Here is a 27283-nt window from a genome sequence, read left to right as displayed (position 1 = left end):
AATTTGTTGAAATATCGTATTGTGGTAATGTGCGCAACTGAACGTAGGTTCAAAGGAATTTGCAAATGATTGTATTCTGTTTTTATTTTACACACCATCCTAACTTCACGAGAATTGGGTTTTGTATTTAGAAGCAAATCTCAGAATTCACTTTACAGGCCATTCAAGAGGTTGCTAATTGTTTGAAATTCCTTTTTTCACTATTTTCCTCTAGCTGACAATGTTCTTGTCCTGTGCCACTATCATCGCCATCATCCAATACTGCAACTTCTGTCAACTCAGTTTCTGGATGCGATCGGTCCTGGCCACTGCTACTGGAATCGCCATGTTGCTGCTGCTTTATAGCCCCTTGCACAGGTACAGGTGCATATATTTGTACCAATTGTATCCCGTCTACTGTAAAAGAGAAGTTCTTTTTGAAGGGTCAGGAAGAGGACTTGCATGACAATAAATCAATTTTCTTCCTTAACATGTAGTTTGTAACTACGATAGGTAGTACGTAGTAGTAGTTAAATGTTTCAGTCACACTACAACTATTGCTGACTACCATTATAGCGACTGAAATAAATGTTTACCAGCTCACCAATTTTTTCACTATATATATTTCCAAAGTTGCTATTGACCTGAAAATTTGACTTGACGTAGGCAACAACGCAAATAATCCATATACACAAAGAAAGTCGAACAAATAAATTGAAAGATTTTAAATTCTATAAAAATGTGAAATGACACTGGGGAAAAAGTATTGAATACATGAAGAAAGGGAGGTGCAAAAAGGCAAGACAGCACCCAAAATCCATCACTAATCAAACAGCAATCCAGCTCCTTGCCAGTGCAAATGAATATCAGTCGGTTCAGTCCTAATTGATGTCTTCATAAAATGTCTCATTGCCAAGTCAGACATATTTCATGATGAGGAAGAGCAGGGAGGTGTCTTAGGACCATCACAAACTGATGGCATTAGTTACAGGTTACATCAGTTACTTCTAAGCTTCTGAATGTTCCAGTGAGCGTGCTTGGGGCCATAATAGGCAAGTGGAAATCCAATCACACCACCATAAATTTGCCTTGATCAGGTGCTCCTCACAAGATTTGACAGAGGAGTACAAAGAATATTCACAAGAGTTGTCCAAGAGCCAAAAACCACCCATGTATAGCTCCAAAATGACCTGGAATTAGCAGGTACTGTTGTCACAAGGAAAACAGTATGTACTCTGCTGCCATACCCTGTATGCACATTCACCACGCAAGGCCCCATTGCTGGAACATGTCGTTTAAAGTTTGAACATATGGAAAAAGCAGTTAGATACTGTGAAAATAGTCTTGTTGGATGAGAGCAAAATTTAACCGTTGAATGCCATAATGCACTCCATGTTTGGAGGACAAATGGCACTGCACATCACCCCAAAAACACTAATTGAACAGTAAAGTTCGGAGGTCTGAACATGATGGTGTGGGGCTTTTTTTAAGCATAACATACTGGTAAATCTCGCATTATTGAAGGAAGCATGAATGGGCACACATGTACAGAGACATTCTTCACAAAAATCTGCTACCATCTATGAGGATGATGAAAATAAAACAAGGGTGGACATTTCAACAGGATAATGACCCAACACATACGGCCAAGGAAACTCAATTGGTCTCAAAGAGAAAAAATAAAGCTTCTAGACAAGTCCTGAATCCAATCAAAAATCAATGGAAAGAACTGAAACTCAAGATCCAAAACAGAAGCCCACGGACCTCCAAGACTTGAAGACTACTTGTGTAGGGGAATGGGACAAAATTACATAAGAGCAATTCATGCGACTAGTTTCTCCGTACAGAAGGTGTCTTGAACTTGTCATTGCAATTAAATAAATACTAGTCGGCATGTTCAATACTTTTTCCCTGTGTCATTTCACATTTTTACGCACAACTTCATTCCTGGGGTTATTTGTTCTACTTTCTTCATATGTATGGATTTCTTAGGTTGTTCCTAACATCTGGTGTAATTACAGCCACTGTATATTTATTGCAGTGAAAGCATGCATTTCTCCTTGTCTCTGATGTATCACTATTTCTCTAGCACTAAATTTTCATTTTTTTGTACAATTAATAATATTACATTGTATTATGAGTGTCCTAGTTTGTTCGGACAGAGATTAGCTATATGTGACTGCAGTTCTGATTGACACCACTTTCCTCTTTCAGCTCCAGTAAGAAGAACTTCCAAGTTCATGGGTGAGTGTCTCCATGGGAACAGAGGTGTATGATGGATAAGTGACATTTCAAGGGTCAACAGGAGCAACATCTTGCTTTTTATAGTTTTCATAACTGCAGCTTTCAGGGGGCTTTTATCCAGTCTTATTATTATGCCCACCCCCTCTGCCCTTATCACTCTCTCTATGCACCTGCTGTAATGGTTGCTAAATGTCACTTTTGTTTTTAATGACAAATACAGCCAGCACTGGTTTTCTGTTCGACACGTCCCTGTTAGTATAACTTGGTGCACTTGAGAGCCTTGTTCACATTTTTGTTCTTTTTTTTGTCCAATTCTTTACTAAAGCCCAACCAATATGGATTTTTGGGCCCGATTCCAGTATTTGGCAGACATTTTTTGATAACCGTTTAATCAGACAATTTCCCATCTATCCACAGACGTGTTTTTCCGTTTATAGCCGGAATTCAGTCTTTTTAAATTGCATGGATAAAAAAAAACAAATCAGTTTTTCTGCAATATTCCGACCGTAATCCGTGCCAGAATCCAGACTCGTTTATTTTCCAATCCGACTTTTGAAAGTGAGGCGAAAAATGGGATATGCCTCTGTTGATTGGTCGAATGTGGAACAGGCAGGTAATGGGCCCATTTGCAAGTGAACACAGTGGTGGTGCTTGAGAGGAAACATGCTTCGGAAGTGAAAGAATTTGATAGAAATGTATAATATAAGTTTTGATGGGATTGGATGGAACGAGAAATCGTCGATACCCTTGGAAAGAAGGAAGTTACCACTGTTAAGCGACTTAATTCGCAAAATCGATCAGCCTGGTAAAGCATTGTGCACATGTTGTCAGGATACTATTTACTGTGGATCAAGAGGTTTCAAGGCATTGGAAGTTCACGTGAAACGACAAAAATACATCAACTGGATGTAAGGAAAACAAAATTTTCCACAGCTGACACATTTGGATGTCAGCCCAAGGTCAACAAACCTTACGGACTTCATCCCGTGTTTTCTTCCACTACTCCCAGCATTGAGAGGCAAGATCCACCGAAACAACCAGACAGGGTTGTCAATAACGAGGTGACAGTTCAGAACCAATTACTTGTAGAATTGTCCATGTTATTGACTGATAACAAAACATGATGTTAATAATTGTTGTCAAATTCATGGGTTTCAATCATTGACAAAAACAAGAAATTAAAACATTTTTGAATGCATATGATATACACGTTATGAAAACACGGTTACATGCCATGATTCAAATCAAAATTCAATTTAGTTTCACTTCTAGTAGTTTACTTAGTTGAATTTGTATTTGAATTTGTAGTTTTTTTGGGTAAATCTATTATTATTATTTTATTATTATTATATGATAATATTGTGTACATTTTGAAAACAGAATAGCATTTATTTATAGATGTACTAGATATATTTCATTCATAATACAATTTATAAAAGTTGCATGTTAAATTTGGTGATCATCCTTTGATCTTGTATGCAACCCCCAGAACCTTGGCTATTTTTCAGTCTTTTTTCATTCAAATCATGTGCCTGTATCCATCATCCATCAACTGAAGAGCAGATGCTGTGCCACCTGTCGATCTCCCGTACCATTCTTCTCTCACTTCTAAAGAGGAACACAAGATACAAAAGTGAAAGTGGAAAAAGTGTTTGCCCATTCTCGATTTCTTTTTTGCACGTTTGTCACATGAAAATGTTTCTCAACATCAAACAAATTAAAATTAGTCAAAGACAACACAAGTAAACAAAATACAGTTTGTTTGTTTTCATTTTTTTTAATTAAGGAACAACAAGTATTTGCAACAACCGGAAATTAGTTTATTACAGTGCTGTGGAGGAATTGTTTTTCTGCTTTGAGAGGAGCCAGATGCGGTGGATGGGGCATCTGATTCGGTTGTCTCCCGGACGCCTCCCTGGTGAGGTGTTCTTGCTTTGTACCTACCTACCTTGGCTGGCTTGGGAACATCTTGGGATTCTCCGGGAGAACTGAATAAAGTGGCTGGGTAGTCTTGGCATCCCTGCTAAAGCTACTGCGCCTGCTACTCGACCTCGGATAAGTGGTAGAAGATGGATGGATGCAAAATTGGAAACATTTAAGTGTGACAAACGTGCAAAAAAAAAAAAAAAAAAAAAGCAGAAAGGGGGCACTTTTTCAGGCCACTGTACTTGAACTCCTCCACTTGTGGCAGGATTTCATCTCTGACACCGCGGTGGCACTCCATGGTCTCAGATTTACTTGTCACTCTCCTACAAACTGCTACAGTGTTAGTTGAAGATCACCTCTCTTGATGGTGTCAAAAAAACCCAAATAATCTCAAAAAGCAGAGATAAATTTTTGAGGTCACCAAACTTTTCCCACTTTTCACCTTGGCCGTGCCTAGAAATTGTGTCCATTATGAACAGAACCAGAGACAAAGTCCAACACTCATTGCAAACAACACTAATGCCGGCAATTCGTTCCAAGATCTGACACAATTTGTAGATGGACTGGATAGTCAATATTAGGGGGTCCAGTGCCCTGTAATCTCCGAACACCCCCAACAAACCCCTTCGGGGGAGACAGCTGAATGCCATGTCCAAGTCTAAAAAGCACTAGCACCTCTTTGGTGTCTGCACTCATATTTTCACGTTACCAACACTGGGTGTTTTAGAAGCCTGGACAGGAGAATGGGCGTAGCTGGAAGGTGTGCAACTGTGGAATAATATGGTCTTTATTCATGGACTGCTTATGGATTTCTGAGTGAGTCGATTGTAGCAGACAAAATGGGAAGCTTCCAGATCTCTCTTGATTTTTCATAGCAGGTTGCTTCGGCGCAATGTGATACCTGTAGCGGTTTGGAAACAAATTAAGTACTAAAGTGTGGATTCTCTGTTGACTGATCATTTTGGTTATAGCGTCACTGTTTCACTCACAAAAGGTGCCAAATAGTTGAATGCAATTATGTTCTTTCCTCCGGTAATTTTCATCACTTGCGGCAGTGGAAACTATAAACTATAAACTGCTTAAATTAATTGTGTTGGTCAGTGAAGTATGAGGGTTATTTGGTGGTGCTCATTGAGGGGAAAAATGAAAAACTGAAGTGCGTGAGGAAGGATTCAAGCTACGTATGAGAGACTTGATAAAAATCATACTGTGATGGGTTATTCCATTTATCTTTTAATGATTGCAAGTCTTCTTTCCAATCTTTATCCATGTTGCATTTGATTTTGAAGCGACTGTTTATGACTTGCCATTTATTGTGTCCCTCAGATTGAACGTCTCCATATTACAGAATGTTGGGTCACCTTCACAACCAGACCATCAAACCCCTCTAAGACCTCATGATCTTCTGGTGCCAGAAGCAGTTCTTGCCTTCTTTCTCCTTCTTCTCCTCGTCTGGTTCCTTAACCGCGAGTTTGAAGTCAGCTACCGTTTGCATTACCATGGCAACGTGGAGGCTGACAAGCACCGCTCCAAAATCCAGACCATGCGTGACCAGGCAGAGTGGTTACTTGGCAACATAATCCCCATCCATGTCGCTGACCAGCTCAAGGTTTTTATTGAAATGTCACACAAAAAGTTTTTATACAAATAAAAAAAACCCACTTTTTTTTTTAGAAATACTATAATTTTTCTGCAGTGCTTATCAGTGGTATTTAAAGAAATGGAATGATGCAATATTGCAGTAATACAAATTCCTGATACTTAATTTTTTTTCCCAGGTGACACAGAGCTACTCCAAAAACCATGACAGCGTGGGTGTGATCTTTGCCAGTATTGTAAACTTCAGTGAGTTCTATGAGGAGAGCTACGAGGGTGGCAAAGAGTGCTACCGTGTCCTCAATGAGCTAATTGGGGACTTTGATGAACTTCTTCGAAAACCTGAATTCAAGAGTGTAGAAAAAATCAAGACAATTGGTGCCACTTACATGGCGGCATCTGGGCTGAATGTCCAGCAACTGGCGGAATATGAAGAGGACTCACCGCATGCTCACCTGAGGGCACTGTTTAGCTTTGCTCTGGAAATGATGGGCGTACTGGACGACTTCAACAAGAACATGCTGGGCTTCGGTTTCAAGCTCCGCATCGGATTCAACCACGGCCCACTGACGGCGGGGGTGATCGGCACCACTAAGCTGCTCTACGACATCTGGGGAGACACAGTCAACATTGCCAGTCGCATGGACTCCACTGGTGTGGAGTGTCGGGTGCAGGTGAGCGAAGAAAGCCACGCTGTGCTCAGCGCCATGGGCTTGGAGTTTGACTATAGAGGGACTGTGAATGTGAAGGGAAAAGGCAAAATGAGGACCTTTCTCTTCCCTAAAAATGGAGAGTGCATGTGCCAGGACAAGCAGGAGTTCAGTGCCTGGGTGGGACCCTCGCCAATGGCATCATTGACAAATACTACACCAGCTGTTACCCAGCCAGCGTTCCCTCAGCCTCTTTCCTCTTCGTCCACACGTCCTCCAGACTTACAAGGTGCAGTAAGGCCCAAGACGGTCTTGACTTCGTCTGCAGAAGCAAGGAAGGAAGGCTATAGGGACGCTTCACACCAGGCAGGGGATTCTGCCACCAAAGACCATCACTCCCCTTGCACCACCTCAGACCTGGTCGCCTCAGAAGGTGCACAAGTGCCCCCTCAAGTCCCATCAAAGAGAGAGGAGGATATAGGGGAGAAGGTGGATGAGCTAACAAGACTCAACGAGGAGTTTTACGCCCGCCTCTGACCCTCCTAATCCTCCATCCCGGTCTCCCCCAATACCCTATTGGCCCAGTTGCTATCAGTCCAGGGCTGTTTGCTGGTCCTGACAAAAAGCTGAGGTAGAAGAGGAAAATCTGCTACTTGCGTTCTTAAATGGAATTTAGTATTCCAGTGGGCTGAACCTGTGTTGAGCACAGTAGAGAAGGATAATGGCCAAAAGGGGCAAAACCATATTTTGTTGCTATTTTTTTTAATTCTCATTGTAATTCAGTGCCTTCAGGACTAGAACAGAACAAATCTGAATACCGAACAAAGGTAACATGTAGACTGCCAAACACTCTGTGGTTTCTTACGTGACACTTGTATTTTAAGTGGATAAAAAAAAAAAAAAATCATGATTGTTGTGCCATACCATTTTATCTTGATCTTACTTAATGGAAAATCATTTTAGATTCATAATAATAGGTGCCGATGCAGCATTATAGGCTAAGCAGGGAACTATTGGAATAATGAGGGAATCACATTAAGCAGTGTTAACTTGTTCCATGTATTCTACTTTGACATGAGGGCTATTTACAGTATTCACTTGTGCTCACATTTTTAAGAGAATATGCTCCAAAGCAGGAGGCTGCATAGATTTCAATTTTGTTTGTACATGCACATTTAAGCACAGGTCTTGCACAATGTTTTTCCTCGACCACTTGTTTTTAGAAGTAAAATCGCTAAAACGAAATACAGGGAGTCCTTGGTCTACGACTGAGATCTGTTCCTAGAGTAGCGGCTTAACTCGAATTTCGACATAAGTTGGATTCCACCATTTAAGTCAGAATTTACATCAAAATACTTTGTGTAAAAGCAAATACATTGAAATAAACAAAAAGATGGACTTAGCATTACTGCTGAGAGATGGATAGAGAAGAAGAAGGGGAGGCTGCGCTTAGCTATTGCGAAGGAACCTGGTCCTCAATCTTCTCCATTTCGACAAGTATCAAAGAACCTTGTTTTGTGATCATTGTATCCGACATAGGAAAGGAACCCTTCACATGCGCTAAAATACAGGCTTTGTCTTTAATAATTGTCACCCCGGTTGACCGACTGAAGCCTTGGTGGTGTTGGTGTTTCTCCTTTCTCCAAACTTTTTATGATCCTGAGCTTTGTTTCCATGGTAATGGATTTTCTTTTGGCTGGAGAAGCATTGCTAAAAGACACAGCTTTCTTCTTTGGGGCAATCATGTCTAAAAAGGAGGGCGAAAAATCTGAAGATACTCCCGGCGCACAAACATGGGCAAGCATTAGCCAGACAAAATGGCGGATGGGGGACAGTTGTAAAGCCGGAACGTCTTAGGTCGAGACTGTCTTAACCGGAGGACTCCCTGAATATTTTCTCTCACAAAGTACAATCAAAAGCACGACATAAAATTTAAAATTAAAATTAGGGGAAAAGGGAGATCTTCACAAATAGCAGGAAGGCACTTTAACTAGACTTGATACTGTGACCCGAGATTTTTCAAATGGGCATGAAACACACGTTCTTTTAGGCCTGTGAAATGGTTAATTTGAACTTTTAACGAATTGAAGGTAAAGGCCACACAGCAAACTCCACTCCTTCGCAGTCTGACTAGATGTGCAAAATGTCTGAATTATAACAAATGACATCATCATCGCACAACTTTGAACAATCGTCTCCTCATGCAAAGGCAGGTGTAGTATTGAAACCATTTCCAGTGGAGTAGTAAGTACATCATGTGGGACTGTGAGGGACAATCACTGTGTAGACAGAAATGTTTGTTCACATCAGATAATCAAAGCACAGAACACTCGTTTGTTGCCTTAGAGGACAAAATACCACATTGGTCAGTCTGCCTGTTTATAATTTGAGTGGTTTGTCCATCATTCTGTGTGGTTGTTGTTAAACTTGGGAGACAGTCTCTTAATTGAGGGGACCTCTCCTGTATCAATACTTAATTTTGTGCCACTTGAATTGTGTGATCTTTAGGTGCATCGCAGTCTAAATTAGTTGATTGTTTTGTGGTGCCCTAAAGGTATGAGTGTATTTGTGAGGAGTTCGCTTTTCAGAATGTATGGTATAATGCTGAGAATAGATGGTTCTATGTTCGTGGGGGCCTCTACATTTTTTTTTTGTGACTGTTTTTATTATTTTCAACTCTCCATTAACTGCCTGCATTGGTTATTGGGGTGCCGTTGGCATCAAACAAAGCACTTGTTTTCTTATATGTGTGAGAGTTTTCCTTAATTAATTTTATAAAGGCAGATATAATCGCAGTAATAGGGCACAAAAGGAAATCAATCTGCCACAGGACAACTGTTTGACTGATTGCAGTGCATTGGGCAGTAGCATGCATTGATAAGAAGGTAATTACGTTGTTGTATATCTGTGGTGTTTGGAACTCAGTACAAGACACAAATACACACCCCAAAAAAAGTCTTGACCTTTGATTCCGCACTGTTGTATCTTTAGTTAAAGAAAAAATACAGCAATTACGTTTTTGTTTAACTTGCATAATACAATTGTGTGGCACATTTATTAATATATGTCATTGCTTGTTTTCAGTTAGTCAAAAGAGCAGAATTAGCGGGGAACTTCCAGAAATGGTGCATCATAATCAGTACTCTTGCCCTTGTGCATTCCAAACTGTACAACTCGTGCCTTATCAACAACACATCACATTAGATTTCTCTACAGTATAAAAACTTTGGAGTCACAAAAGTGTTTTATGGGTTCAAAGCCTTGCTGATTAGGCTTATTTTCTCACCGTCATTTCTCTTCTACTTTTAGCCAATTAACAAATTACAAGACGGAGCTGAAATCTTCCTGTTCAATTATTTTCATATATTTGCCAGATCTTGTGTATGAACAAAAATATAATATACATAACCAAACCTTGCAGAGCAGGAGATAAACGTGTACTTCTCGACTCTGAATGACCCGTCAAAAACAGCTCCTACGCACGCACCCTCCTCACCCTCTTTATTCTGTTTTATGATATATTGTTGGAATGCTTCATTCATCTGAGTACTACAGTGTACCTAATATTAGACTGAATAAATAACTAAATATTGAACATGCATGGTCGTGTTACGGAGACATAACATCCTAACACCTTGTTAGACACAATATATTTAATTGGATTTTTGTACCACACTGTTCATTTCAGCACTCGTTAGACAAATGTGTCTCATGAGAGGAATTTATTGGATAACTCTACAAACATTGCAACACAGGATTGTTCAGGTCTCTCTGTTTTGCAAATGTAAAGGACATTATTGATTGACAAAAGAGTATCGCAATAGCTGTCTTGCAGAAAAAAAGGGAAGGTGTCTTTGTTTAATCACGAAAAACGCTTGTTGCATTGATCACAAATAAGGAATCACATTTTGTTAGGCCAGCAAAATTAGGAAGGAGCAAATTCAGCATTTTGCCAGCTCTTTTTCAAGTGGTTGCAACAAATAAGATTTCAAATGAATCAGGACAGATTATCAATCGAATGAATCCTTGATTTCAACGTATTTATGTTATTAAGTACACTGGGGCAAAAATGAGGGCCGTCTGACAACAATGCTTTTTCCTTTTTGCGTTGGTCTAATGCTCATGAGCTGTATTATGTATGTTTTGTGCACATTACCCATTATCCTATATCAACACGTGATTATTATCTGTACACATTTTGCACAAAGCACTCAATATTTGTACATATGCAATTAATCTGTCACAATTGTTTTTATACATGAGCATGTGTCTGATTTTGCCAGAAAACTATGAAAAAGAGAAACTAGTCTCACAACTGATGCAATGTGTGTCTATTTGAGTGTGGACATAATGATTTTCATTACTCTTTATTTTAAAGTATGATTGAAATAAACCTGCAAGCAGACAAGTTGTTGTGAACACTGTAAAAAAGATGGTTTCTTGTCAAATATGAGCATTACAGCTTTGTTTGAAAGTATTTTTTGATAGTCCTATGATCCCAAAAGACAGTTTTTGATTATTTTTCAACATGTGAACATAGAGTGTGTATAAAAGTGTTTGACCAACTTATTTTCTGCTTGCATTTCATGAAGTTCAATGTGATTCTCGCTATTGACTCTTCATGTTTTTCAGGAATGGAAGAGAGAGCGAAAGATTGATATTCTTCATTAGAAACAGCAGATTATCGAGTAGTATTCCATAAATGTCCAATCATGAGATCATGTTTCAAATCGGTGATTCAACTGGTAAGCTGGGACCCAAAAGTGGGTGTCAGATTCACTCTGGGTCGGTGGACATGTAAACATTTTAACTGGGCTGTCACTTTATGTCAGTATTGATGGTACATTTTGAGATCACGAATGGCATGGTCAAGCGGGACAAGAAGCCACACTCAATTACAGTACCACAGTACTTACTGATTGTTATACGTGTATGGCCTCATGTGTTTTATACTAATATTTTCTATAACTATGGCTAATACTACGTTAGTGTAAGTTAGTGATAAAGTGGCTTATTACTTATGTACAAATTTGGGATACATTGCTGATGTAGGAGCAGAACTCTTGTAAATTGTGAACCTCCTGCACGGCAAAATATTGAATGAGCATACTGAGAGGAGATGGGGCTTTTGTTTGGAAAATATAATTTTGACAGGCATGCACCGAAAATATTACAGTAAATGTATCCAAATTTGGCATGCCTCTGCACCATACAGCTTTCCCCACACAGAACATATGAGGTAAGAGACTTTCCTAAAAAGATCAGGAACAAAATATAAGAACATTTCTGGCCATATGTTGTGCAACTGTAAATATTTTTTTAATGAAGTTGTTGGTTCGATATATAGTAAAATGCACTATAGCCCTTACGGGTGAACTTAATTTGACCTTCTCTAACCATATTGAATGTACATCCAAACACTTCAATAGTTCAGTACCTTTAGCACAACTTGCTTATCTCTAATAGAGAACTGAATGGCAAAATTCACAACAGGTGGCAGATCCATGAAATTCTAAACAATTTCCTGCCTCTTTGTGACTGTCCCAGTCTGTCTCTGTTGCAAGTTGCTGATGACACAAGCTCAGGGGCCACTTCCCTCTGAGAACCTCCAGTTTTAAGCCTTACTGTGGTGAAGTATTGGTGATCAGTTGTTCTTGATGTCAAAATGTGAAAAGTATTATGAAAATAACTTTAAATACCAATTCTATTAAAACCCTTGAACGTATTGGTCCTTTTGGTCAAATTATGTTCTGTATATGTTACAATAGATTTTAGGTTCTGTCCACTCAAATAGACCTTTTTTTATGAGAGGTAAGACATGTTTTAGAGCAATAGATTTTAACTTGGGACTTCGCAAAACTGGAAAATCTAGGTCTCAGAGTGACAACAGTTGAGAAGGACTGTTTAAAATAATTTTCGACCGGTCCGATCGATACGAGTAATGACTTTCATCTGTTTTTTGGACAGTACTGCAGTGCCGCTGGTGGCCAAGCGGGGTAATGTTTTCACGTAGGGCGTGATTGCGCGGCCCCTCCCCCTTCACAGCCCATCTCGAAAAGAAAAAAAAACTTTTTTGTATCGAAGGAATCAACAGCCGCCATCTTGTTGTGACTCGGAATAGGGATTTTGGTCCAACAGTGGGTTTAACGTTGAAATCGAGCATGCTTTCCGTGATGTGACAGCGTCCTCCCCCCGAAAATGAAATCCTAACGTCGACTCGGAGACATTTGACGCGGAGAAAGGGATATTGCATCGGTGGTCGTCGGACAGAAAGGCTCGGTATATCCGATTCCCGTCCAGAGTGCGGCGATTCAGCCCTCTCGCCGTTCGGGAGCAGTATTGTTTACCGTTGGCAAATTGGGATCGGACCGGAGCTTTCGAAGTGTATTGCAAAATCCTCCCCATTTTCGTGCAGCCGTATATTTTTGTGGAGCTTTTTTTTTTTTTTTTTTTTTGCATGAAGAAAATTGACGTCACCCAAAATGAGTACTTTGAACATTTAGCATTTACGACCTTTTCATCGGAATGTAGCAGTTCACCTGATTTCATTAGATCGACGTCTAGAAGTTGGGTGTTTTACATGGGGAATCTTTTAATTTGGATTATTTAATGCTAATAATGTGGGTGTTGGGTGTTGGATTATCATGGGGTGAATGGCGGTGGCGAAGCGGGGCGCTATTGCATCTCTTTTGAAGACACCGACTCGCAAAGCACGGAGGAGCTAACTATCGCTAGCTGTTAACTTAGCTGATAGCTAGCGTCCAAGCTAGCTGTTAGTCAGTTAGCGAACGTTAGCACCGCTGTCAACTCGCGAATGTGCTAGCCGAGCAAGCAAAAATAGCGGTTCTCGTCCAAACTAACCAGTGGGAGAAGACTTTAAATAAAAACATGGCTGAAAACCTGCTGGACGTCGGACCTCCGAGCTCGAAGCGGCCGAAACTCAATTCACCTGCCCTGTCAGCGTCTGATGGACCAGGTAAAGGCCTCACAAACGTTCATATTTTAATGCCATGTCCGTTAGCGTTGGGAACAAATGTCATTTTATCACACTGTCAATCCACACGCAGCTTGGGTCCATGTTGACAAGCCATACATGTGTACTGGAATGCTTAGTAGTAATGTTACAGCTTTAGCCAATACCTGACGACAATTTCAATGCAGACGTTTAGTATGGGAGTTGTCCGTCTGTGCTTAAAACACCACTTTTATACAGAGTAATGTCACGAAGCTCTGATGATTTTTTTTTTTCAGTGAACGAAAATGGCAACGCACGACTTTAACATTTTTCGTGAACTAAACGTAGATGTGAAACTTTTCTGTGTGCACACTTTGCTTATTTCTTTCTAATATTGTTCACAAATCTATGTTAGTTAGCGATTCTCCTTTGACCAGTTGAGTTTGACTGTATTGAGGAGTTCCAGGCCCATCAGAAAAAAAAAATCTCTCGTGCAAGCATCATTTGCCTGCACCCAATTTTTTTTCCCCACAGGTGTGCCACAGGCCTGTGTAAAAAGGTCACTCAAAAATATATATTTTATTTGTGTATTTGAGAGCTATATAAGGTTATAGATCTTTGAGTTTAGCTCAAGAAAGTGTTGCGTTTATATTTTTGTTCAACCTCTAGAAAATCCCAATGCGAGAGACTAACTCAGGAAAATTGAAGTGTTTCAAGGATGAGATTACAGTCACAGTGAACTATGATGTTCATTGGGGCTTGCTGTTAAACTGCATACCTACGTACATCTTAAACCAGTAGTGTCTCCTACCCAAACTTTACTAAGCCAAGTCACAGGCACACGTTTTACATAAAGTTGGTGGCACACCACCAAACAAAAACAAAAAAATAAATTGAAAAAGAGAATCAATATGGCAATATGTACCATCTGTTATAGGCACACGTTTTACATAAAGTTGGTGGCACACCACCAAACAAAAACAAAAAAATAAATTGAAAAAGAGAATCAATATGGCAATATGTACCATCTGTTATCTAATGGGAGAGAAATTAAAGTCCCTGTGAAGTGAAGGTATAATGCCATGTGAATTTGACATATCGCACAGTGTTGCCAACTTTGAATGCTCAAAGAAATACCCGTATACTGTATTGGACTTCTATGGAAGATAAGCCGTCAACTTTGGAAGCAAATCAAGCCATTCGGTCAGATGCCAGATGCTGTGTCCGTGTCCGCTGAATAAAATGAAACCGCGCCCCACTTAACTGTCAATCAAATAATAAATAATCCTTTTACGCCTAAACAATACATGACCTTATATGTTTGAGCTGTAAAAATATATCTTTGCCACTAGTAGCTTGAATATATCCCACCAAGTCATTGTGAGGCTTTTGCATGCCACAATGAAAGGTGCAAGCCACCAGCTATATTGGAGGCTAACAGGGTTCAGGACGGCGCACTCTTGCTTGGTGTTGTCAGTGTGTAAATTGACATTAAAGAAAAACTTAAAGCAAAAGTTTTTTTTTTTTTTTTTTTTTTGTATTGCGCCATACTGTATTTAGCCTGTGTCTAACAGTAACAGGAATTTGAGCACATGCTCTCTGCAAGTTACATACCCACAATGCTTTGTTTGAACTTATTAGACATGATTTCGCACATACATTTCTAGTCTTGGATCTTGGGTGTAATCAATAATAATAACACTGTTTGTTATAAGACCTGAATTTTGAATGACACCAAACTGTCCTGTAAATTGTTGCATCCATTGAAGATGCGTTTTGCAGGGCTTAGGTACAGCTAGCTGCATGCTGTAGTGTTTGAAATGCGACAAGTAATATTAACTACGGCTGCTTTTACCGTTCTGGTTATGATCCCCAGTTTGTATTCTCTGATAAATCCAATTTTTTACATAGTCAATCTTGTTAAAAAACATAAGCAAGTGGAATGAAATGTATCCATGAAGTGAGATATGCATGCTCACAAAACACTGGCACCTGCGCACAAAATGCAAGGTGAAATGTGTTTCCAGAAGTAAATATTGGTCCCTTGTCCTGAGGCATTTGCGACAATTTTAAGGACTTTTTTTGCTCGAAGTGAAGGTTCACCCATGTATTTATCTATTCTCAAAGGTTTTGTCTTTTTATCGAGCAGTTGTGGCAGTCCTTTTGATGGCATATAGGTCATATGACAGTGACCTGAGCCTCCAGACTCTGGTCGCACCGGAGACATATCTGATTTATGTCACCATACAAAGAGGCTTGGAATAGGATATGAAAAAAATGTAATTGTACTGTACATAAAAAAAATGAAAAAGTTTAGTTTACATTTGAGTAGTACGTAGTTTTCAATCTTTGCACATTTTCAGCAACTATTGTCAAATGGATTACATACAGTTGTTCCTCGCAATATCATGCTTCTTTGATTGCAGATTCAGGGTATAATTTTTTTAAAATTATATTTGTAAACGGGTGGCATGGTGATGGAGCTCTAGAGCATTGGCTCCACAGTTTTTAAGACCGGGGTTCAAATTTGCATGTTCTTGTTGTGCCTGCATGGGTTTTCTCTGGGGACTCCAGTTTCCTCCCACATCCCAAAAACATGGGTACATTGGAGACTCTAAATTGCTCCTAGGTATGATTGTGTGTGACTGTTGTCTGTCTTGATGTGCCCTGCAATTGGCTGGCAACCAGTTCAGGATGTACCTTGCCTCCTGCCTGATGACAGCTGGAATTGGCTCCAGCACTCCTGCGACCCTCGTGAGGATAAACGGCTCAGAAAATGGATGGATATTTGAATTGCTGATAATTGGCCATATCACGGGATTTTTAAAAAAATGGTTCTGGTAAAATTAGCATTTTCCAGTGTAAAACAAAAACTAAAATAATGATTTAAAATACAAATTGCTAGGGATCGATATAATAATTTGTGTACGCAACCAGTGCTCAGATGAGCGGAGTGCTGAGATTTCCGACTGTCTGTAAATGGTTTGTTTCTCTGTGCAAGCGGGGGCACCACGGGGTGGGAAAGCGAAGAGAGAGTTTGTAGTTGGCATCGGTTATATCTCAGTTTTATTACTTCATCAGTAAATGTGTGATAAATAGATTGACTTTTCACTGTTTATCATTGGAAGTAGGGCTGGGCAACATGAATTAAAAATTAGATCACAGTATGAATTGAGTCCCTTCACGGTAATGGTATACAGTGCCATGAAAAATATTGCCCCCCTTCTCAAATATTATATCTTTGCATAGTTTCGCCACTGTAATGTCTATTGTCAACAAACAAATGCAAATGTCTGACAAATATAACCAAAGAGAATTTAAACTACTGCTTTTTTTAGTAACTTCATTTACCAATCACATTTGACGAGCTCGACTGCTCGTGCATTTCTGTGCTCTCAAATCTGCACAGTCGAACACAAAAAATCATGTGTAAAATTTTTTACGAGTAGAAAAAATAGTTATTGAAAGATGTTGCTTATTTTGTGTAGTCTTGACATTAATTTATGTGTTTATTTCATAAACATTGTTAACTAAACAAGCCTGCTCCAAAACAACCAGTACTCACCCGGAAACAGGAAATGCAAGTTAACCGTACTGAGCATGTACGGAAGTTAGGCCGAAAGCGCATGTTTAGAACTGCTTCACGTAATGCGAGCGCATTTACATCAAAAGTCATCAACATCATGAGCCATGTCAAAGGACATTCAGTTACACCAGCGGTGATCATTGCGTCAATCGCGAGGCAGTGTGATGGCGTAAAAAAAAACAGACTATCATCCACCTCGTCGCTTGATTCAGGCGTGGCCAAGAAGTCGAGCGCATACACATAAAGGGCGTTCTAGCAAGCCGGCCTCCTATTTACGGCAGTCACGTGTTGCGTGCCACCCCACAACAATACGTCACGATTGCCGACAGGAATGTTTGTTTACAATGTATCGCTAGCTTGTTGCCACGATTACAGATTATGTTGAACTAAAGTTTCAGCATTTTCAAAACATTGCGGGTATAGACCGTGCTTACTCCTTGACAGGCCAGTGCATTTAACTTTTCTTCACATAAAGGTTGTCAGATCAACAATTTTTATTGATGGAAATTTTTAAACACTGTTTTATATCATGTTCAACTAATATCAGTTGAAATTGGAAATGATCATTTCTGAGTTTTTAATTTTTCTATTTTAGTTATGTATTTGTTTGTTTTATTTTTATTACACAGTTATGTTATATTAATCTAGTAAGTTATTTTAAGGCAATCCCAAATCACACCCACAACTTTATCTGCGAGCATGACTGACCATACCCGTACTTTCTTCAAGTGTGTGTGTGTGTGTGTGTGTATATAATCAAAATATTAAAGGCAAGTGGTATATACTATTAGTATTTCTAGATCTATATCGAAGATAGTGAGCAATGTGGTCGAGTGTATCAGTACAATGCGACGTAACAAGTTTGAGACTTAAACGTTAATAGTAATTATTACAGATCATCTTCTTTGTTTTGCTGTACGGTGTAGAAATTCTAGGATATATTTTCGTGTATATTCTATATCTATACTATAATATGTATAATGTGGGGGAAAAGGACGATTTTAGATGCCTTTTTACTGAATAGTTCACATTCATTTGTCTTGAGATAAGATGGGATATTTTAAGCATATTTTAATGACAAATGTGATTTTGTGCTATCCAGTGATGGGATGGGGGGCAAAAAAATCTGGGCTTGGCCCTTGGGGAACTTCTGCCCAATTTTTTTTTTTTTTTTTTTTTTTTTTTTTTTTTTTTTTTGGGTCAGGACTTAGAAATTTTACTTTCAATTTTTGTCTGAATTTTGTTCTCAGATATCGCCAGAATGCACCACAGCTATTTGTTTTTTTCAAAAATTTCCGGGGGCGGGCATGCCCCCGGACCCCCTTAGTGCTCACATTTGTATTTTCAGGAATTTTCACGAAAGTCCACTTTCATCTCTATATCTTGAACTAAACTTTCAAGATCTTTAAAACTTTGCGGGTATAGACCATTCATGTTTATTCCTTAACAGGCCAGTGCATTTAACTTTTCTTCAGATAAAGTTTGTCAGATAAAGAATTTTTTTATTGATGAAAAATTTTAAATACTATTTTATATCATTTTCCATTGAAATTGGAAATGATGATTTCTGAGTTTGAAATTTTAGTTTTCTATTTTAGTTATGTATTTGTTTAGTTTATTTTTAATTTACAGTTGTTATAGTAATCCAGTAAGTTATTTTAAGGTCGTGAGATTCGATCCCTAATCACACCCGCAACTTCATCTGCGAGCATGACTGACCACACCAGTACGTTTTTCAAATGTCAGTGACTGTTCATTTACGATTGAAAAGAAAAATCAAAGTGACCTGGCTCTGTGTGGAGAAAGTAATTACTCCTTGTTAAATCCTGAATTAATTTAGACTTGAAAATTTTGGGGTAAATAACTGATAACCTGATTACCTTTGGACCTGTTCAATCAAGAAATCACTGAAACAGAATCTTTCCTGATAAAATCTAGTTGGACAAAAAATCTAAAATAGCTGCAACAAAATGACATGATCCAAAAGAAATCGCAGAGCAGTCAGGAAATAACTTGACACATTTCAATCTGAAAGGGTTTGTTGCAAAAGTAATTTCTAAAACTTTATGATTCAACCAAACCATAGTTAGAGCCATTATCCTCCAATGGGAAAAAAAAACTTGGATCAGTGGGGAACCCTCCCAGGCGTGGCCAGTTTACAAACATCACCCCAAGAGAACACTAATGATTCATTCAGGGCTACAAAGGAAGTCAGGAGAACCTTTAAAGAACTGCAGACCTTCCTTGCCTCAATAAAAGCCCTAGTGACATGCCTATAAACATTCTAATATAGATATTTTAATGAAAAATACATATAACAATATTCACTTCAGTCTATACGAAAAAATAAATATGAGTGGACAGCGTGTCATCCATGCGCAAAGTTGCGGAAGTCTCACTCGACATCAAACTGGTAGCCATATTGCCTGCAATTTCATCAGCAGACATCACACTGGGACATTTGTCATTGAAAACATAGTGGCACCTGCTATGGGAGAGGAACAAGAGAAATTAAATATTTTTTCCCCGCCAATGTCCCTTCTGACACAGAAGCTCTTTTCGAAGAAGAGAACATCTCACAATCGAGTGAAGTGACTGGGGCAATATTACCATATTATTTCGAGTCATATTTAGATGATATGTGGATCACTTCTAGCTAACAACAGACTCCCCAGCAGTACGTATGACAGGATGTAGTGCGAGCGACGACAATGCTGTAAAGCGGCCCGGCTCGGCGCCGCGATAAGCCACCCTGGCCGAAGCCATGATCGCCGACGCGCACATCGACACATTTAGCTCCCCTGACCTACGTACGTGGATCTTTTATTACGTTCTGAGAGAAGGATTACGTCGCCCCAGCCCCAAACTATTTCTTTTTTTTTTATTTTTATTTTTTTAAGTACCTCTATACACACCTACCTGTCATTTGGAACCACGACGCTCTCGTATTTTGCACCTGTGCAGTCCATTTTTCACGATGAACCAGGTGTTTTGGAAAAGTATGAAGAATTAATCCATCCTCCCGAGTGTTTGAGCAACATCCAGCAATACAACGAGCTGGAATTTTGGCTAACATGAAGGAACATAGACCTACCTTCCCGCTGGTAAAATATTGTAAACAAACGAGCCCGCCTGAGTGGGTGTCTGCTCATAACGTCACTTCCTCCTTCTTCTCCAAAACAAATCCCTCAAGAGGATTATCATGGCGGGGGTTGCAAAAAGCCATATACGTCAAAATCAAGTTGTGTGGTTAAAAGTCGGATGGGTCCATTCCGGCTGCATTTCAAAAAAAATATTTATTCATTATTTTATTGTTTTTTAAAAATTTGAAACAAACTAAACATCATGCTTTTAGTGTCAGTGGACCTTATACATGACATGTTAAACATGACACAACAATGAGGCTGTCCATAAAAATATTTTGGTTTCCGGTAAAAAGAGTGGGGGAAAAAATGAGTAGGTAGGTAGGTCAGAATTAAACATTTTTTTTTTTATTTTTATTTTTTTACAAAGGTCCATTCCATGATATTCTGCAAATATTTTGGCCTATATACTACCAATAGATATATTCAATGTGTTGGTGTACCATATGTTTTCGCTATAAATTATTATATTATATTATATTATTATTTATTTCTTCACATTTTCATCTTCCCAGTCTTCTTCTTCTTTTCCTTTCGGCTTGTCCCGTTAGGGGTCGCCACAGTGTGTCATCTTTTTCCATCTTAGCCTATCTCCTGCATCTTCCTCTCTAGCCCCAACTGCCCTCATGTCTTCCCTCACCACACCCATAAACCTTTTCTTTGGTCTTCCTCTCGCTCTTTTGCCTGGCAGCTCCATCCTCAGCAGCCTTCCACCAATATACTCACTCTCTCGCCTCTGAACATGTCCAAACCATCGAAGTCTGCTCTCTCGAATCTTGTCTCCAAAACATCCAACTTTGTCTGTTCCTCTAATGAGCTCATTTCTAATCCTATCCAACCTGGTCACTCCGAGCGAGAACCTCATCTTAATTTCTGCTACCTTCAGTTCAGCTTCATGTTGTTTCTTCAGTACCACCGTCTCTAATCCGTACAGCATGGCCGGCCTCACCACTGTTTTGTAAACTTTGGCCTTTGTCCTAGCAGAGACTCTTCTGTCACATAACACACCAGACACCTTTCGCCAGCTGTTCCAACCTGCTTGGACCCGTTTCTTCACTTCCTTACCACACTCACCATTGCTGTGGATTGTTGACCCTAAATATTTGAAGTCCTCCACCCTCGCTATCTCTTCTCCCTGTAGGCTCACTCTTCCCGTTCCACCTTTCTCATTCACGCACATTTATTCTGTTTTACTTCGGCTAATCTTTATTCCTCTCCTTTCCAGTGCATTTGTCCATCTTTCTAATTGTTCCTCTGCGTGCTCCCTGCTTTAACTGCATATCACTATATCATCTGCGAACATCATGGTCCAAGGGGATTCCAGTCTAACCTCATCTTTCAGCCTATCCATTACCACTGCAGACAGGAAGGGGTTCAGAGCTGATCCCTGGTGCAGTCCCACCTCCACCTTAAATTCTCCTGTCTCACCAAAGGCACACCTCACCTCTGTTCTGCTGCCCTCATACGTGTCCTGTACTATTCTAACATATTTCTCCGCCACACCAGACTTACGCATGCAGTACCACAGTTCCTCTCTTGGTACTCTGTCATAGTCTTTCTCTAGATCCACAAAGACACAATGTAGCTCCTTCCGACCTTCTCTGTACTTTTCCACTAGCATTCTCAGGGCAAATAATGCATCTGTGGTACTCTTTCTTGGCATGAAACCATACTGTTGCTCGCAGATACTTACTTCTGTCCTGAGTCTAGCCTCCACGACTTTCCCATAACTTCATTGTGTGGCTCATCAACTTTATTCCTCTATAATTCCCACAGCTCTGAACATCGCCTTTGTTCTTAAAAATGGGAACTAGAACACTTTTCCTCCATTCTTCAGGCATCTTTTCGCCTGAGGGTATTCTGTTGAATAAGTTGGTCAAAAACTCCACAGCCATCTCTCCAAATTGTTTCCATACCTCCACTGGTATGTCTATCCTTAATCACCCTTACCTGCTGCACATCCTTCCCATCTCTATCCCACTGTCTGGCCAACCTGTAGAGATCCTTTTCTCCTTCTTTCGTGTCCAACCTGGTGTACTTGTCTTCATATGCCTCTTGTTTAGCCTTTGCCACCTCTACCTTTGCCCTACGTCGCTTCTCGATGTACTCCTTTCACCTCTCCTCAGTCCTCTCAGTGTCCCACTTCTTCTTCGCTAATCTTTCCTTGTATTACTCCCTGTATTTTGGGGTTCCACCACCAAGTCTCATTCTCCCCTTTCCTACCAGAAAATACACCAAGTACTCTTCTGCCTGTCTCTCTGATGACCTTGGCTGTCGTAGTCCAGTCTTCCAGGAGCTTCTGTTGTTCATCGAGAGCCTGTCTCACCTCTTTCTGAAAGGCCGCACAACATTTTTCCTTTCTCAGCTTCCACCACATGGTTCTCTGCTGTACCTTTTGTCTTCTTAATCTTCCTACCCACCACCAGAGTCATCCTTCACACCACCATCCTATGCTGTCGAGCTACACCCTCCCCAACCACTACTTTACAGTCAGTAATCTCCTTCAGATAATATCATCTGCACAAAATATAATCCACCTGCGTGCTTCTACCTCCGCTCTTGTCGGTCACTATATATTCATCCCTCTTCTGGAAATAAGTGTTCACTACAGCCATCTCCATCCTTTTTGCAAAGTCCTCCACCATGGATGGTTTCTTTCGGCTTGTCCCTTTCGAGGTCGCCACAGCCTGTCATCTCAGATGAACGCACATATATGTTTGGCACAATTTTTACGCCGGATGCCCTTCCTGACGCAACCCTTCTCAGGGAGTGGAGCCACCATCTGTCCCTCAAAGTTCCTTTCCTGGATGCCGTACTTGCCCATCACTTCTTCATCGCCCCTGTTTCCTTTACCAATATGTCCATTACAATTCGCACCAATCACTACTCTCTCTCACTGTCTGGGATAATCAGAACTAGTTCATCTAGTTCCTTCCAGAATTTCTCTTTCAACACTAGGTCACATCCTCCCTGTGGGGCATAGCCGCTAACCACATTACATATGACACCCTCAATTTCAAATTTTAATCATCACTCGATCTGATACTCTTCATTTTCATCTTCCCAGTAATGATTTAAAATCACTGAGGTGCATACCTGCATAACATAGATAGCTTCTTCTCTGGATACTGAACTTGGGAAGGAGGCGCTGGCTCGGTCGACCTCTTCCAGGACTTTGTTAAAAAGGCAGTGGTTCCCCAGATCACCATTTTTTATTTTTATTTTTTAACGGGAAGGAAAGTTCTTGACTTTTCCTTGGCAGCTGCCATCATCGTGACACATTTGGCAATTTTATTTGCTTTTGAATATTTATGATCAGTTGGGTTACCAAAAACCTAAATATTTTTATGGATGGGCTGAGGAAGAGAATGAGCAAAAAGTATCCTTGGGAATATTCCAAGGCGAAAACCACTGTTGACCAAAAAGAACAAAGGCGTGCCTCGCTTTTGGGGAAAAAAAAATATCTGAATGATTCTCAGAACTTTTGGGAAAATATTCAACAGACTGAAGAGAGAGAGAAATGCATGGGCTAGTCAAAGTTGAAAATGTATTCTGATTGAAATGCAGTGGCATGACGTTAAAAAGGCTGTTCATGCTCAAAAAGCCACAATTTTTGCTGAATTTAATCAATTCTGCAAAGAAGAGTGGGCCAAAATATCTCCAGTGATGTGAAAGATTCACTGTCAATACGAGAAAATGCATGATTTCAATTGTTGTTGGTGAGGATGGCCCAACTACTTACTGTACAGTGTTCCCCTGTTATTCACAGGGTTTACGTCTTACAGCCCCCTGAAAAATTAAAATCTGCAAATACTGGATGCATTATTAATATACCCATGTATGATATATACCATATTTTTGCAACCATAAAATGTACTTAAAAGTTTAAAATTTTCTCCAAAATGGAGAGCATGCCTTATGTGCACAATTTTTGTGACTTGTCCAATGAAGTACAGTTAAACAAACTGGATTTATGTTAGCATGTATGCTAGCACGTTTTAGTATGTATGCAAGCTACCATATAAGAGGAATAATTGCTTTTTACATCTGAAGCTTACATTGCCCCACACACTGCCTGGGTAGGCAGGTCATTACTGGTGTCATGGTGTCACGTTGAAACTAAAATTATCACACCACCAGCAAGCACGGTTGTGACATCACCTCCGTTGCGCCATTGTGACGCCACTTCTGTTTCGTGTTGTGGCATCCCCTCCTTCGACAAGAGGAACTTATGCTCGCAAGGAGAACGTGGAATGTGTCTCACTCACCATCTCTAACCCGTTTTGGCCACATCTCCACAAATCCTCATATTTATTTAGGGCAGTTCGAAACATAACACAGCAAATGTGATAAACAAAGCAACAGTGAGTTGATAAAATGACTGTGGCACACAAAGCAAACGCAAGTCAATGTAAGCATATTAAGCATAGTAAAAGAGAACTAAAAGAATAAGATCAAATAGGAAATAACTATATGTACAATTAATCCATTTAATCAAACGCCCTGTCCAAGGACATACAGTGAAAAAAAATAAGTATTTGAACACGCTGCTATATTACAAGTTTTCCCACTTACAAATCATGAACGGGGCTGAAATTTTCATTGTAGATGCATGTCTACTGTGAGAGAGATAATCTAAAAAGAAAAATCCAGAAATCACAATGTGATTTTTTTTTTTTTCAACAATGTGTGATACAGTGCAAATAAGTATTTGAACACTTGTCCATCAGATAGAATTCTGACCCTCAAAGACCTGTTAGTCTGCCTTTAAAGGTCCACCTCCATTCCATGTATTATCCTGAATCAGATGCACCTGTGTGAGGTTGTTAGCTGCATAAAGACACCTGTCCACCCATACTATCAGTAAGACTCAAACTTGTAACATGGCCAAGACCAAAGAGCTGTCCAAAGACACCGCAGACAAAATTGTACAACTCCATTACGGCTGGAAAAGGCTATGGAGACATTGCCAAGCAGCATAGTGAAAAAAGGCCACTGTTGGAGTAATCATTAGAAAAAAGAAGAAGCTGAACATGACAGTCAATCTCGATCGGAGTGGAGCCCCATGCCTCACCTCGTGGGGTCTCAGTGGTCCTTTGAAAGGTGAGGAATCAGCCCAGGACTATACGACAGGACTTGGTCAATGACCTGAAAAGAGCTGGGACCACCGTTTCCAAGGTGACTGTCGGTAATACACTAAGACATCATGGTTTGAAATCATGCATAGCACGGAAGGTCCCCCTGTTTAAACCAGCACATGTCAAGGCCCTTTTTAAATTTGCCAGTGACCATTTGGATGATAAAGAGGAGTCATGGGATAAGGTTTTGTGGTCAGATGAGACCAAAATGGAACATTTTGGTCATAATTCCACTAACCACGTTTGGAGGAAGACGAATGATGAGTTCCATCCCAAGAACACCATCACTACTGTGAAGCATGGGGGTGGTACCATCATGCTTTAGTGTTCCCCCCGTCCCCCTGCATATGGGATAGGACGACTGCACTGTGTTAAGGAGCGTAAGGCAGAAAAACCAAGTAGTGGCTCGGTATGAAGCATATCAAGGTTCTGGCGTGGCCAAGCCTGTCTCCAGACCTAAACCTAATAGAAATCTTTGAAGGGAGCTGAAACCCCATGTTTCTCAGCCCAGAAACCTGTCTGATCTGGAGATCTGTGTAGAGGAGTGGGCTGAAATCCCTCCTGCAGTGTGTGCAAACCTGGTGAACATTTATAGGTAAAGTTTGACCTCTCTAACTGCAAACAAAGGCTACTGTACCAAATATTAACATTGGTTTTCTCAGGTGTTCAAGTACTTATCTTTATGTAGCACGCCGCTATCCACAAGGCGAACGCAGTTCCCATTTCAAACGATCCTCTATTTCGCATGTTCCTCTTTCGCTTGGGTGCTTCAGGGGAAACTTTAACATCAGCACAGTGCTTTGGAGGTGTTGTGAACCAGAGTTTATCGCATACATACTGTGTAGAAAATAGCGGATAGGGAAAGAGTTGCTGGGTGGGGTTTTGATGACGTTGATCTGTCCTTTATTTATTTATTTTTTGCTTCAACAAGAAAGAAGAATTGGTCTTTGCACACTGGGGATGACGCCTTGTATCAAGGCGCCTTCCGGTAATGTAGTATGTAGTGTATGCCAATCTGGCTTTTTGGGGGTGTGAATAAAAAAAACGCAATGCACTGAAGCCGCAATGGGTTCAGTGCGAAGTAGAGAGGAATTACCGTATATTTTTTTTATTGCAACATGTCAAACAAGTTGCCAGTAGGTGCAGTAGATTCTCAGAAAACCAAAAACATTAACGATATACACAATTTTAAGGCTGTGCAATTGGGCAATTTGTTGAAAGGGATGTGTTAAAAAAATCGCAGTCTGCTTTTGACTTTTCAAACTCAAAACTATTTTGTACAAACGTTTTGGTTTCCTGGATTTACCAATCCTTTGAATCACTAAACTATTTAGTTTTAAGACCACAGTTTTTATAACTGCTTCACATCTGTGCTACATGGAGTCAACCAACTTGTGGCACCTTTCAGATGGTATTCCACTCCAAGATTCCTTAACATTCCACAATTCATTTACATTTCTTGGTTTTGCTTCAGAAGCAGCATTTTTATGTCACCCCAGAAATTCTCGATTGAATTAATGTCCGGATGAGCTGGCCACTCCATGACATTAACGTTGTTTGTTTGGCACCAAGACTTTGCATGTTTACTAGTGTGTTTGGGGTCATTGTCTTGTTGAAACACCCATTTCAAGGGCATGTCCTTTTCAATTAATTTGGCATATGCAAACCCAACCATGGTATCTGGTATGCGATAAATAGGCCCAACACCAAAGTAGGAGAAACATGCCCATATGATGCTCGCACCACCATGCTTCACTGTCTTCATTGTGTACACTAGCTTGAATTCAGCGTTTGGGGTTTGTCTCACAAACTCCCTGCGGCCCCTGGGCCCAAAAAGAACCATTTTACTTAATGGTTGTCTTCTGTTTTCTGCCACGTGTCTCTGGTTTTGCTCTCCATTTTAAAACATTAGAGATCATTTTAGCTGAACAACCTATAATTTTTTTGCGCCTCTTTATAAGGTTTCCCCTCTCAAATCAAACTTAACCAAAATATGCTGTTCTTGAGAACAATGCTTTGAACGACCCATTTTCCTCAGGCTTTCAAGAAGAAGTGCATGTTGAATG

At 40.0% G+C, this 27283-nt stretch overlaps 2 protein-coding genes across 5 annotated transcripts in view; both read left to right on the top strand.

The window, feature by feature from the left end:
• adcy9 (adenylate cyclase 9) overlaps window positions 1-10663 on the top strand; it is a 70019-nt gene extending 59356 nt beyond the window's left edge. For both annotated transcript variants that reach the window (XM_061829598.1, XM_061829599.1), the window contains 4 exons: window positions 215-357; window positions 2194-2223; window positions 5476-5758; window positions 5928-10663. In XM_061829598.1, coding sequence (XP_061685582.1) covers window positions 215-357; window positions 2194-2223; window positions 5476-5758; window positions 5928-6932 — 1461 coding nt within the window. In that variant the 3' untranslated portion in view covers window positions 6933-10663. The remainder of the gene's footprint in view (window positions 1-214; window positions 358-2193; window positions 2224-5475; window positions 5759-5927) is intronic.
• A 1761-nt stretch (window positions 10664-12424) lies between these two features.
• crebbpa (CREB binding protein a) overlaps window positions 12425-27283 on the top strand; it is a 71505-nt gene continuing 56646 nt past the window's right edge. For 2 of the 3 annotated variants that reach the window (XM_061829267.1, XM_061829266.1), the window contains exon 1: window positions 12425-13371. In XM_061829267.1, coding sequence (XP_061685251.1) covers window positions 13284-13371 — 88 coding nt within the window. In that variant the 5' untranslated portion in view covers window positions 12425-13283. The remainder of the gene's footprint in view (window positions 13372-27283) is intronic. The other variant, XM_061829268.1, reaches the window with a different exon arrangement.

Source organism: Syngnathoides biaculeatus, chromosome 9 (genome assembly GCF_019802595.1).
Source record: "Syngnathoides biaculeatus isolate LvHL_M chromosome 9, ASM1980259v1, whole genome shotgun sequence".
In the NCBI taxonomy this organism is placed as follows: Eukaryota; Metazoa; Chordata; class Actinopteri; order Syngnathiformes; family Syngnathidae; genus Syngnathoides; species Syngnathoides biaculeatus.
This window is presented reverse-complemented; position numbering and strand designations above follow the sequence as displayed.